The sequence below is a fragment of the Serinus canaria genome, chromosome 5 (genome assembly GCF_022539315.1).
Source record: "Serinus canaria isolate serCan28SL12 chromosome 5, serCan2020, whole genome shotgun sequence".
In the NCBI taxonomy this organism is placed as follows: Eukaryota; Metazoa; Chordata; class Aves; order Passeriformes; family Fringillidae; genus Serinus; species Serinus canaria.
This window is the reverse complement of record NC_066319.1, coordinates 29066542-29080821: the sequence shown is the minus strand read 5'-3', so window position 1 is coordinate 29080821 and position 14280 is coordinate 29066542. Positions and strand designations below refer to the sequence as shown.

Genomic DNA, 14280 nt, shown 5'->3' with positions numbered 1-14280 from the left:
GAGCAGTCTGCCAGCACCGGAGGTACTGCAAACGTGCCGTACCTGCAGAGGCCGTGCCTCCACCCGGCTGCTGTGCTGGGACTTTCAATACACACAGGAATGCTGCTGAACGCCGAAATGTTTCCACCGACTCCACTTGTTAAAACTTTTCACATCCCACCGGCAACCGCTCGCATATGTGGGGGATGAGAAAACTTCCTTCCACCCAGAGGTGCAAGAAAACCCTGGAGCTGGCAGTCACGTGCTCCACAACAGCCTTACAACCCGTGGGATCCTGCATGGAAAAATTTCACTTCCATGTGTTGACTGAGTTAATGTGGTGGGGATAGTGGGTGGACATAAAACGAAACGATGAAAAGAGATTAATTTGCAGCTGGAGCCCAGGCAGGGAGAATTCCAGTCCTCTGTTTGCTCAGAAAACGGCAGCTATGACCAAAACCCAGTCCAAAAGAAGAGGTTAGGGCAGTAGTAATAAAAAAAAAGAAATGGAAAAGGTGGGGGGGGTGGGGAAGCAGCAAAAGTGAAACAAAGCCTCTCTGGAAATTAACATGTGGAATTCAAAACATTTGCAGTATAATAAACCCAGGCGAGCCCATAAAGCTGCACTAGCCAAAAGGAGCTCTGTTCTGCCCACGAGGAAACCCGAACCGGCGTCACGCCTGGCAGCAGCAGCAGCAGCCGCCCCGCAGCCCCGCTTCCTCCTGCCCCACTGCGGAGCTCGCCGCTGCCGCCGCCGCCGCCGCCGCCGCCGCCGCTGCTGCTGCTGCTGCTGCTGCTGCTGCTGCTGCTGCTGCTGCTGCTGCTGCTGCTGCTGCTGCCGCTGCCCTCGGCGATGTTTAACGCCGCGTCTGTTTCCACTCCAACCCCTTCAGTTTGGAGGAGGAGGATATAAATCAGCTGCGGAGCTGCCCACAGGGCTTAGTCACAGCAGGTATTGGTTTAGGGTGTCTTAAAGGAACTTTTTTTTCTTCCCTGTAAGTATTCTAGGGAAGAAGCATCGGCTTTGTGAGGAAAAGGCGTTGCTGAATGGGCCAAAGATTCTCTAAACAAAGGACATTTTACATCACCAGGCAGAATCATCTTCTAACACTTTGGACTGGGCTCAGCCTCGAGGGGAAGAGCTGTTCTGTGAATTCCCAGCAGACTCTTGAAGTGTCCCCACCAAGCCAGTCTCACCATCTGTCCCAGTGTTCCCAGCCCAAGAGACCCTCTACAACTCCTTCACCCCTTCCTCCCACCTAACACCTTCATAACACTGGTTTTGCTGCTTTCTTCCTGTTTGTGGCTGGTTCACACCCCTCAAACTGCTTCTGCTCTGAGCTCCTCCTGACCCCTCTTCTATGGGGCCCAGGTAAGAAAGGCACCGTCCTTCACTCTTAAATTTTTTTGCCTATTTTCACTTCACTGACCATACTTTTGCTTGTTGCTGGAGCGTGTGGTCACTCAGCACACCACCCCTCTGCAGCAGAACTGCCTCATCAGCCCCACTGCGTGGCACCAGACCTCACACCTTCATGTTTGCCTGTTGTACTGTAGGGCATGAGGAGCCTCCCTGAAGCACAAGTCTCTCTCTCTCCCTCCCAGGCAGTGTTTTTGTGTCAGCGCTGCCCCTGGGCATGTCTTCAGCCTCCAGCCCGCACAACACCCCCAGCACTGAAGTCAGGAGCCTCTTTGTTCACACATTGACCACAACACCTTCTCCCAAAGCCTCCTTCTCCAGACTCAAGCACATGCTAGCTTTCCCCAACACAGACCACACAAATTGCAGCAATTAGCAGTGTAAAGGGCATGCTGCGTTTTTTGCCTGTATTACTGCATCTTAATAGTCATTCATATCCTCGGGCATGGTCATCAGATAGTATCCAGCAGGCTACATCATCCAGACCTTCCCCTCAGTTTGATGCTCTGGAGCCCCACTGGACAGACCCGGATTGTTGGCCTTTGTGCACCTGAACACAAGCAGTCTCCAGACAGCACGGCTTCTTTCTCACCCATGCTATCCCCACGCTGTGTGGGCTCAATCTCTGGCTCTTGATCTCCAGTGGTGACCCCATCCTTTCCTGCCCCACTGCCATGTCCTCTCTGCTGTGCAAAGGCCTGGCAGAGCCCATTCTTCCTGAGGTGATTTGCACCAGCAGCCCAAAGTCCCATCTACAGACCACTGCACTTACTGCATGGGACCCATATGGACCGAAAATTTGAGCCAGCTGGTAACAGTCCTCCAAGCATATTTCTTCTCCAAATTCTTTCCCTCTCTGCCTCCCAATTTCATGACAATACTGATGAGACAAACTCTGTCAGGACCAGGAACTTGGAAAATTTCAGGGTTCCTTTTAAATTGTATTTTTCATCTCTTGTGATCTGGCACACCATATCTATATACAAGCGATACTAAACAAAAGCTGGCCAAAATCAGACAGCTAAGTTCCCAACTGCCTTTAAAAACTAAATCATCAGCAACAACAAAGAATCCCTATTTGACTTTTCATCTCTCTCCTATGACATTCAGGAAATGAGATGGCCTCTTCTTCTACAGGCCCTAATTGCAGAACTGAAGGTGTTTTGGCACAAAAGCCACAGCTAGTCCATAGCAAAGCAGTGAGCAGTCAATAGTGTCTCTGGGACACATACAGCTGCTGCAGGAATGAGGGAGGGGGGAGGCAGGTACCAGGGTGGGATCTGAGCCACCTAGAGCACTGCAGATCAAAGTCATCACATTATTCCATACCAAGAGGCAACTGGCACAGCCAGCCATACACAATGGCTCTAATTTCCAAGACATATTCCAAGAGGGTGGGTAAGCACTAGACACACCTGACTTCAAAGCCAAAAAACAGCAAATGCTTGTAGCCTAGAGGCATGGACCAAGTCCCTTCCACAGCAAGCACCCATGACTACCACAAAATGTATGCAAAGAGAAGCATGAGCCCCCATAGGTGTCCCCCTGTCCCACAGTAAGAACTGTAAGCACAACCTGTGCAGTGCACAGAGGCACGCTTTGCCATGGCATCTCACAGGCATCCTGTTCTTGTGGGTGCTTCTCTCTGCCCTGCCACAGCAGGTACACCAGGATGATTGCTCCCATGCACAGGCCCATCCTGACTTTATGGCCATTCTGAAAGTCCCATGCACTAAATCAATAAGCCAGAATGAAGGAGTCCTCAGGTCAGAGGAATGTGTGTCTCAAAACAATCATGTCAGAATAGGCCATTTATACTTTTCTGAGCCTTGCCTAGGCTATTACCAGCCATGGTAGGTTCACCTAAACAACAACTAGCCTGTGAGGAAGAGCATGAACAATGCATCCATGGTAAATACAAGGAAGGAGAGACACTCTCCAGAGTGTCTGCTGCCACACACCAAAGCTGCAATGAATCCTAATGGTATCAGATCGGGTAAATCCTTTCATTGCTGAAGGCTCTTGCATGCTGTTCTGGTCTTCTCTATCCCCTGCATGAACTAGCTCAAGGTTAGTTTCAAAAAGCAAAACACAGAGTGACCAAGCATGTATCATTAATAAACTCACAGAAGAAAAATGGTACTGGTTTCCCAGAATCAGTGCACTTGAAGGGCAAGGGAAGTACCCAAGTACCATGGGCAAAGATCTACTTTTACACAGCTTCCTGGTTGTTTGTCATACCAATAGCATTGTGCAACTGATACAGCTATTTTCTTCATCAATTATTAACTGGTCAAAGACTATTTGTTTGAAGAGCTGTACTGAAAGTCCAGAAAGGAAGAAAGCAGTTTCAAGCTCCATGAGTGTGCCCTGCTATAGACTTGGGATCTCCTCCAGATCAGATACTCTCTTCAGGGGCCGAGAGCTTGATACCCAACAGCTGCGGAGGCATACCTGGGCACTTGCTACAAGTGGGCACAAGTTTCCCAGGCAGAACCCGTCCCTCACATGGGGCTCATTGCCTTTATGACCAGAAGCAAGGCTGCAGTCAAAGGTACTGCTGAAGGCCAGCAGTGTTGTAGCTGTGCCTGAGGTTCTTCTCTCGGGGATCAGCATGCAGACCACACCGTGCACCAATTTACATCAGTATCTGCCAAAGAAACTCCTCACATATCTTTTGCAGTGTTCAAGGGAAGCAGCTTCCATCAGCAACACTCTTCTTCCTCTGTCTTTCCTCCACCCAGCTCACCTTTAGTGCCAGACCACACAAGTGCATTGAGCTAACAGCAGAGAAGGCTGGTTCACCGGTGTAAGCCTTGAGGTATCCTACAGCTTTTGTTTGGCAGGAACTATCCCAACATGAATTAGGAAATCTGAACATTCAGGCATGTTCAGACAGCTGAAGGTTCAGCAGCAACATTTCAGCCTCAGTTTGGAAGCAAAAGCTTGCTCCATAGAAGAGCTTAAAGGTGAAAACACAAGACTTAAAACCATGAGCAGTGCTGGCGAGGATATGTTCCTAAACGAAACCAATGACCTGAGAAGTTTCTGGGATTGCTGATACTTCAAGATGTACCAGGGCTTAAATGCAACAGCAGGGTGATGTGTGCATACACTCGAGCCTTTGCTGGGGGTTCATGTTCCTCTCCCCCACGAAGCACCAAAGAGCCCCTTTGTGCAAGCAGACCAGTACCACCAAGAAGCCAAGACTGAGATTTGGTGTGTTTCCTAACACTTTAACATCCCACTTTAGACTCACTCAAAACACACATAAGCTCTCCTTGAAGAGGAAGGAGCTATGAAGGAACATGTAAAACACACAAGCAACAAAAGCCAGTCCCAGGTTTAAGCCATGCTCATCGGAAAGAACTTGTCAGGAACAGACTGCGTGACTCAAGAACTCCATAAGAGACAGAGAAGGTTAGAGGCCACCAGGGTAGGTCACACCAGGTATTTGCTGCCACTGACCTGCTCCCAGGTCAGCACTTGCACGGCTGACCTGCTGAATCAGTGAGGAACGATGGAGGGATGCCAGGCATACTGCAGGCACTTCAAGGGTCAAGAGAAGGGAAGCACCTGCATTTGTGGGGTTGTCTAAAACCAGCCCCTCAGTTTTTGCAAGTAAAACCAGCTCCACTGTCAGTTTCTTGAAAAACTTGGGGTTTATTGATTTAAACTGCAAACAGTCATTACAAAAGAGATTCTCTTTTAAATAAACTCACACAAAGAGGAAGAAAAAGCAGTGTAGCGAACAGTAACAGGGGGAAAAAAAAATTACATTCATTATTCTCTTTGTGCCAGTCCCATTCACCTTGGCAAGGAAAACTCCAAACTTGGAATACAGAAATGCAAAGACAAACTGTATTTGGAATGTCTTCAGATAGGCACTTTGAGCCCAAGGCTTTTCTCCTTGAAGAATCTATACAATAAGAGGAAGAAAAAGGTCTTCCTTCCACGCTGTCTCGCAACAGAGCTCAGGTATGTACATTCTAAAGCCCAGGTAGGCAAGACCCGGGAGAGGAGAAGAGAAGGAGAAGAGAAAAGGCAAAGATGCACAACAACTCCATTTGCAGTCCAACACAAAAAAAGGGGGAGGGAGTTCTAAAATAAATAATCCAAACACAGTTTTTGCATTTTTTTAAATTAATTTTTCATTTTTTAAAATAAAATAACCAAAAAAAGTGTAAAGTTACAAAAAATGTCATTGTAGTATAATATATTAAACTGTGGGGAAAAAAGGAAAAAAGACACTTCACAATCTTAAGATTAATATGGAAGATCATAATTTAAACATAAAAGAATATATTCTATGGATTCATCATCCCGATAAATATGAACAAAATTAAAAAGCAAAGGTTTTGGCAATAAATACGTTTTGATAAGTTAAATAAGCTTTTTATATTGTTGTGCAGTGACAAGCAAAATTTGCTCTCCAATTTCTGAAAAGTTATACAAAATTAAAAACCCAGAAAAAAATAATAAAAAGCTTGGCGTGAGTGCTCTAAGATAGGTCTAAAGTACTCTAGAGCAAAACCATTAAAGCTATGTCTACTGGAACTTTGTTTACACGAACTTGTGTGTGTGGAATGACTTCTGTTAGCCCCACCCCTCTATTCTTTATTTGTTTGAAGATGTCACATGTATACATGGGGAACTTTTAGCACCAAAATCAAGTCTCTCATAGTCCATCTGTTTTTTGCTTTTCTTTTGTTTTTTTCCTCCCAGTCGAAGTCCCACTCATGCTACAATCTTTGTCCGTTCTCAGCTTTTCTTCCCGCAGACCTGAGCGGATCCAGGCAAGATTTAGTCTTTTAAGGGGAGGGGAGAAAGAGGACTGGATGTTAACACTTGCCCACATGCCTGCAGCCTAGCAGAAACTGGCCAGTCGGGAAGGGACTGGGAGAGGGCGATGCAGTACGTGGCCAGTGGAGGGAGCCGGATTCGGACATTTCCTGCACATCTGAAAGTGCACAGAGCTGCTGGTGCCCTCTGCAGCTGGAGAGGTAATACAGTCACAGTGAAAAGTGTTAAAGGCACTAATTTTGTAAACGTTATTGCTTCTCATCGTAATTTTGGCACTTAAGGTTTAAGCCAGTGGGTATCAGGCAGGCAGGTGGACATGTTAACATCCAGCTTAGAGTACTGGGGACAAGGTGGGGGGAGTTCAGCTTAACATTGTAATAGAGGTGGGGAGGGGCATGAGTAAACCCCAGATTAGTCGTCAGAGATGGAGAGTCTGCTGAAGATGGGAAGACGTCTTGAGGTGTCCAGGATAGGGGAATCTGAGCCGCTGTGGCTGCTGCTGGAGCTGCTCAGATAGCCCTCCTGGTCAGAGAGGGAGTCCTGAGGACTGGGTGGCGAGTCAAACATGTTGGGGGACTCGGACATGGGCCTGAACAAGAAGGTGGTAGGGGAGCTCCCGCTGGGCACCTGCACCCCCATGCTGGGGGCAAAGAGACTGACCAGCTCCTGGCTGGAGAAGGTGAAAGGGTTGCTGGCGCAGTCAGGCAAGGTGGGGGAGCCCAGCAGGTCGTCGGCGCTCAGCATGGGCGGCGGTGTGATGGAAGTGGGGCTGTCCAGCAGCCCGCTGGCAGCAGTGCTCGGGAAGCCGGCGAAGCTGAAGCTGTGCTGCAGGCGGGGTCTGTCGGTGACGGCGGGCTCCCGGCTCCCCGCCACGGCGCGGCGCTCCTCCGCGTTGTGGATGAAGTGGCAACGCGGCCCATAGGGACAGAAGCCGATGGTGTGGAAAGTGCGGCACAGCTCGGTCTTGTACTTGGGGTGACGGGTGAGGCTCCGCAGCTCGTGGATGCCGTGGGCGAACTGGCACTTGTCACCATACTTGCAGGCGCCGTTCTCCTCGAAAGGGCGGCACAGCTCCGTCTTGTAGCGGCTGGAGTTGACCTGTCCCCCGGGCTGCTTTTGCTGCAGTAGGCGCTCGCCACCCTCGGAGAAGGAGCGGTCCCGGAAGCGGCTTTCGCGGGGGCCCAGCATGGGAGCCGGCTCCCCTTTCAGGCTGCTGAGGAGCTGGTTCTGGTGAAACTTGGAGTTGGGCAGGGTGACAGAGTGCCTCCTAGGGAAACCCCCGCCCGCTGGGGTGCCCACCGCCTTCCTGTCCAGCAGGCACCCGCTGACACCCGAGGGGCTGTAATTCAACATCTTGTTGCTCTGCGGGGACAAAGCAAGAACCGGTCACGCTACTGCTACTGCCACCACCTCCTCCGACATCCCCACGCAGTCCCGCGAGCGCGGCGCAGCACCCCACCGCCTGCCGCTGCCTCGGCCCGGGGAGCGGCGGCGTCCGCCCTGCCCCGACAGCTCCTCCGCAGCCGCATCTGGCAGCCGCCTCCGCCGCCCCGCGCGCGGGCCCCCCGCCGCGCCCCTCCCCGTCCGTGGCGCGGAGCGGTCCCGGGGCCGGACGAACGCCCGGCGCGGGGGGGCGCCCGAAAACCCCGCGCGACGGGAGCGCTTCCCTGGGAGCGCCCCGGGGACGGCGGCGCGCGGGAAGGGCAGCGCGCGGCGCGGTGCCCGCCCAACCGCTCCCGCAGCGCGGCCGGCGAGGGGCGGCCAAGCCCCGCGGGGAGGGAGCCCGCCCGTCCGCCCGCTCGTCCTCCGCCCGGCCCCGCGGCACCGCCGCCGCCCTCCGCGCCGCGCCCGGGCGTGTTGTAGCGCGGCGGCCCCGGGGGCACGGGAAGGATCCGGCCCCCCCGCTCGGCGCCGCGGCTGAGCCCGCCGGGAGCGCGGGCGGCTCCCCCACCCGTCCTCCTCCGGAGCGGCCGAGGCGGGAAACGCGGGCGGGAGAGACCCCGGCGTCCCAAAACGGGGTGGCCGAGCCCGGTTCCCGCCCTGCGCCCTCCGGTCCCGGCGCCGAGCTCGCTCACGACCAGAAAACGAAGTGGGGGGAGGGGAAGAGGGAAGCCCCAACTCGAACTCAAAAGAAGCTGAAAAGCCCCGAAGTTGGCGGCGGAACCCCCGCCTGCGCCCTTACCTTGCATAAAACTTCGCTCAAGTCGAAGATGGTGGGCGACACCAGGGCTGTGGACATCTTCGGCGAGCGAGGGGGGAAGCGAGTGGGGCAGCGGCACTCGGACACGAGGAGTCACGGCGAGGGTAAGGCACAGCCTCCAGCGCCCCTGCTCGCAGCCTCCCCCCGCCGCCGATACCGCCACCAGCCCGCCCGGCCGCCGCGCCCGCTCGCCGCTTCCAGGGGGTTCGGGGAAAGCTCAACTTATAAAGTTTGTGACTTACCCCCCGGGAGGAGGAGCCGGCGGCGGGAAAGGGGAGGAGGAGGAGGGCAGGGTGATTGACACTGCGACTGAATCACCCAGGCGGGCAGGCCCAAAAAAACTTTCGGGAGGAAGGAGAGGGGGAGGGACAAGGGGAAGGGGGGAGGGGGAAAAAGAACGCGAAGCGGCCGGCGGGCGGGTGGGTGGCTGTGCCGGGCCGGGCCCGCCCTGCCCCGCGCTGCGCTGCGTTGCGCCGGAGGGGGCGGTTGTGCGGCCGCACCGAGCGACTCCGCGCGCCTGTGCGCGCGTGTCCGTTTCTGCTCGCGTCTCCGCGCGCGCGCCCCCGTGCGCGAGTGCCCGCGCGCTTGTCCGCGTGCGTCCACGTTGTGCGCGCGTGCCCGCGTGCGTGCGCGCGTTTAATTTGGCACGCACCCGCGCGTGAGCTCCCCTCCGCCGGCGCGCGCGGCTGTCCCGTTCCGCTGCGCGCGGGGGGAGCGGCGGCCGCGCGCCCAACGGCCGCGCTGGGCGGTGGCTCCGCGGCTCGCGGACATTTCCCGCGGAAACCGGGAAACCTACCGGGAAACCTACCGGAGCTGCGTCCGGCCGCCTCCGTGCGCCCCGGAGGGCTTTGTGCTGACCACCCGCTGCCGCCCTCCTCCCCTGCCTCGGAGCCTTGCTCCTTCTTTCAAATTTTTACTGAAACCTGGCAGGCTCTGCAAGGGGAAATAGCTCACATCCCCGGCAATTTAAGTTGTTAAAACGCGTGTCTGCCCTTTAAAAGGGTGTTCGAGAAATCCTGCCTTCTCTCCCAGTCCCCAGGACCCCACACTCTAAAACTGGGGGAAAAAAAATTGTCTCTAAGGAAGTAACCTGTTCCAGGTTTTAGTAAATAAAGTATAATTCAATGATTCATACTGATACCGGTATGGCAGAGATGAGGAGGGACAGCGGTGGCAGTTTCTGTATAAAAATAAAAATGAGCCCAACTGTTGAAAGCTTGTCAATACCAGGGCGCCTCAGCGCTCAGTCTCTGCCCACTTATCCCCCTTAGCCCCCGCTGGGCCGAGGCTCGCCCCAGCTATAACTTCAGAGGGTGTTTCAGCCCAGGCTGAGCAATGGCATCTGAGCCCTCTTCCTTGCGCAGGTGGGCGAGAGGAGCCCTGCCCCGGCACTGCAGGCTCTTCCTCCTTCCCTGCACTCCGCCTTGGCTGGGAGAACAGAAACCCCTGCCTTGGGCTGCAGAGCACTGACCCGAGCGGCCATCGCACCGAAACTTCAAACAAATGATCCACTTCCTCCTCTGTTTGCTTTGGAGTCGCGGCATCTGGACTTTGCGCTGGCGGCTGATTTTTTTCCCCTCCTCTGGTCTTCAAGAACAACCAAAATAACCAACCGAGAGAAATGCCCACAGGCTCGGGCTAATCCAGATTTTTTTTCTTAATGATCATTATTATTATTATTTCCTTAAGGAGAGCAATCGGGTTCCTCGAATTTCCTTCTCTTTATAGTTTCTTCCCCCCCCCCCCCCCCCCGCCTTGGCCAGAAGTGAGGAGTAGACAGGGGAGCGAACAGCCTATTATTTTCTGCAGTTGTTTACTCGTTCTGTAGATGGTGCTTGTTCCCAGGGCTCTAAGCCTCTCTATAATTAAACCCATTTTAATTGTTAGTTAGAAACGTCATTTCGGGGACTTTCCAAGAGTTACGGAGAAAGCCAGCCGAGATAACTATTTCACTACCGAGTCGGTCCCAGCCTGGCTTTTGCCCGGTGCCTCCTGTCGTCCAACCACGGCGTGCGGCTGATCTCGGAGTGGGATTGCGGCCAGCCCAGGGCCAGCAGCCCCTCCGCCAACACAGCCCTCTGCCCCTGCTGCTTTTGTGCTATTCGCTTGTCCCGTGTGCATTTGTTTTGGAAACTTGGGGTTTAAGGCTGCACATTTCCGCGGATCAAGTGGCAAAGGCTGAAGCCGAGAAGGAATTTTTTCCAGTGATTTAGCTTGGCAAGCCCCGACTCCATGGTGGTCTGCCTTGCATTGCCTGCGCACATGCTCAGCTCAGGAATTTAGCTGCTCACCCCACCTCGTGGCTAAAAGTCAGAGCCCTCCGGGCCAGAGTGGGAATTTGTGTGGGCATGAATTCACACCGAGCAGAGGAATGAAAAACTTGGAGCCTTACACCGCCCGCCAGAGCCGTGCCAGAACTTTGATAGATGCAAATGAATAAAGATAGGTAAATGAATAAATGAAAGTCAATTATTAAAGAAGATTACTGAAAAAGTGAATGAATGCAATGCCATGCTCACTAGCCTTCATGTATGAGTCAGTCCATCCAGGCCCAGCACATTCCAGCTGGGATACTACAGCTGGGCCTGGGAAGCAGGAATAAATGTCCAGAACCTCCCAAGCCCTTCTCAAACTTGTCCTCAGCACAGGAGCTGCTTTTGGAGCCCTCTCCTTCCCTGGGTCAAATGCATGCAGATGCTAAACTTGTCACAAAATGCAGAGGGATAAGATTCTGCATTAGACCTGTGCCCACATTTAGCAGAGGAACTAAGAACCACTTTCATGCCCAAGAGCTGAAAGAGGTCAGAGCGGCCAGAAGGCAGGGAAGAAGAGGGCAGCAAATGAAATGATAAAGGCAGGAGATTTGAAGGATTACTTTTTCCAATTGCCTATAAGTGCATATAAAACTGTGGGCTCGTTGGCACATGATGCTGTAGAGGTCAAAAGTATAAACCGGGTCAAAAAAGCAATTTGACAAATTTATGGAGGAAAAGTCCCTGGAGGTTTACTAAAGGCAAAGGCAGACCTCTGCAACATGTTGCTGGACAATGCACAGCAAAAGTATCACTCTCTCATCCCCATTTTCCCCCATAAGCATCGGCTGCTCTCAGAGGTAAGAGGAAAGCCACAGCAGACCTTTGGTCAGCTCCAGTTTGGCACTGGGATGTTCAAATCAGCACTATCTTGTCCCTGAGCCACTGAGCATGGGTTCACACGCTGGCCTCTGCTAAAGGCTGGGGAACAGTCGCATGGGGTGGCTGCACTCTTTGCCCAGTTTAACTCCCCGCCAGGGTAAGAAGAGGTTACTTTGAGCACTGAGTGTAAACTGAATCCAAGTGCCAGCTTTGCCACAAATATATTTGATGATGGTGCCGCTCCTGTGGCAAAAGAACAAGGTTGCTATCTTAAGACACCTGCACTTCCCCTCACCTGGAGCCATTTGGCAGTCGGAAGCCTGCAGATCTGCTTGCGTCAGAGTTACTGAGCAAGAACTTGAGTATGAAAAAGCCTGAATTGTTGAAAACAAGGTGGGGGTGGGGTGTTTTGGTTTATTCCCCCTCCTACCACTCAGTTCCCAAAGTTTCAAGGTAGGAAAGGGAAGTGCTTTCGTCACAAGCAATGTTTTCTCCTGTGAGTTTCAGATGAGTTGGGCATTTCACTCCCCTGCTCCCATGGGAATCCTCAGGTAAACAGACGCGTCTTGTCTGTAGCGGTGCTCTGATTTACAGAGGCTGGGAACAGAGGAAGGACAACCCTCCTGACTTTATTTTTGCTGGGGGTGTAAAATGAACCAAGGCTTTCTGCAGTCACTATTCTATACGTATCTTTTGGGTCTGATGCTATTTTTGTTGGCTGTGACCCTGGAGGTGTAGGTGTGGAAGTGCCTTTCTGCTGCTCTCTGCATGCGGCTGTAGATGTTTCCTCTGTTCCAGGCGCCTCCTCAGACTCTGTGGCCTTTCAGGGGGAGTAGGCGGATGTCAGCGTGGCCTTTCCCCACCTGTCTGTAACTTTTTAATACTTCTTTTTATTTTGGCCTTGAGCTTCTTCCATGGAACATCTCTGGGTAGCCACTGGGAGGTGTAAATGGCTAGAGATGGAAACCACAGCTTGTAGGTGCGCCCTCTGCCAGGCTTTTCTGGCACCCGAGGAAGTCAGGTCTCTTCCTGCTCCCGAGCAAAAGGGATATTACCAGCTGCTCAGTGAGAAAACAAATTCACAGAGATACAGGAAAGTGTGTTAAGGTGGTGGGAAGCAACGGGAGTGAGATTCCTGGCAGCTCGGGTATGTAAACATTCATAAAATAGAGAGTGTGTGCATGTGTGTACTTTGTGGTGGCAGGAAACCCAAGAAGCTAGCTCCATTATTTTTGCTGGAGTTGGTAGCAGCCGTACCAGACAAATATTATAAGCCCTTAATCCTCCTGACTTTACACCTGTGAATGACCTAAAGACCATCCAAGGAGATCTAAATTACAGCACATCTTTACTAATTAGTAATGGGGTTTGGGATCCGATTTAGTTGTTCATAAAAAGAGCTTTCTGTTTTTCAGTAGCTCAGATCTTGGACTACCTCTCGGGGAAGTGAGGGGAAGGCAGGAGGTGGAGGTAATGTGTGGCCTCTTCTGAAGTGTCACATGGATGTGACTAGCCTGCCACAAATTTAGCACCAGTGGCACTGACAAGACACTGCAGTGGAAAAAGCAGAGATGTCCTTTTAAGCAGACGCAGGGTAAGGAAATTGGCTGGAGTTAATGGATCTAAGTTATAATTTCCAGTGGAAATACTAATGCAATTAATGTATTTCCACACAGCAGGACAGCAAGCCCATGCAAGTGTTTAGCTGTTTGTCGTGACTGCTGAGGAGGCTGGCCTAGCCACATCCTGGGGTCTGTCCAGCTGCATCCAGACACGCGCAGCCTGTGCTGAGGGTGGGAGCAGGGCTGAGACACACCAGTGTGGCAGCAGGTTTGAGGGGCTGCAGAAGACCATCACCAGGACCAGCTGCTGCATGGTTGTGGAAAGTGAAGGTGCCTGACCAGGAACATCTGTCTCCCTGCTTGTGACCTGGGTGTGGGGCTGCTACTTTACCCCAGCTCCATGGCAGTGCAGTCCCCAGCTGGGCTCTGCACATCGTGTCTGGACATGGGGACAAACAGGAAAGCCCAGCAGCCTCCTCACACAGCACCACAGACCTCCCTGCTGCCCACTTGGCTGCTGCACCCACCACCTCCCGCAGAGAAATCTCCCCCTTGTTAGGGGCGTGCCTGTTCTCACTGAAGTTGCAAACCCTCTAGGGCAAGGCACAAGACTCCTCTATCTCCTCCTTGAACTTGCCGCAAGTGCATGAAGCTGGAGAAGGGATTTCCATCCTGCCAGCGTAGTAATGGGAGCTGAGGAAGTGCCCAGCCTGGCTGCAGCAAGGCGAGGTATGGAGCAAGATGTGTTTCTCATCAGTGGTGGAGCAGAGCCACGAAGCTGCTATTTGGGGAGACTGGTGTTCTATCCTCTGGAGCGGCACCCCATCCCTGTGGAGAGTCCACATCCATGGGACAGCCTGTGCAGCCAGGTGCCAGCATCCTCTTTCCTCCTGGTCTCAGCCGGGCACATGGTGGTCCTGAGGTCCCCAGCATCCCTGCTGGGCCCAACCTCAGGAGTGGATTATTGTGTGCAGCAAGGGCACAGCTTCAAATAGGTGCCCTTAACCTGGCCTAATCTGCACAGGACTCTCTGCCTGCCAGGGCAGAGGGACGTCAAATATATCTCACCTCAATAAATTGTTGTTCAGATTAAGGGAAGTGCCAGAAGCTTTAAAGAGGCTGGCAGATTCCAGAAAATTTTTTTTCTGGCAGATTCCAGAAAAAAAGAAATAAGTGACACCT

At 52.8% G+C, this 14280-nt stretch overlaps 1 protein-coding gene across 1 annotated transcript; it reads right to left on the bottom strand.

The window, feature by feature from the left end:
* Window positions 1-5042: 5042 nt before the first annotated feature.
* On the bottom strand, window positions 5043-8634 carry ZFP36L1 (ZFP36 ring finger protein like 1). The gene is made up of 2 exons (XM_030240697.2): window positions 8385-8634; window positions 5043-7564 (listed from the first exon to the last, which is right to left on the bottom strand). Exons 1-2 carry the CDS (start codon window positions 8439-8441, stop codon window positions 6614-6616), a joined length of 1008 nt encoding a protein of 335 aa, XP_030096557.1. The 5' UTR covers window positions 8442-8634; the 3' UTR covers window positions 5043-6613.
* Between the last annotated feature and the right edge of the window lie 5646 nt (window positions 8635-14280).

What these genes read in the sequence shown, in the direction of transcription:
- ZFP36L1 (XM_030240697.2), bottom strand. Translation starts at nt 8,441, where the DNA reads ATGTCCACAGCCCTGGTGTCGCCCACCATCTTCGACTTGAGCGAAGTT. An exon ending in TGAGCGAAGTTTTATGCAAG is followed by an intron (nt 7,565 to 8,384) that starts GTAAGGGCGCAG and finishes TTGTCCCCGCAG; the next exon opens with AGCAACAAGATGTTGAATTA.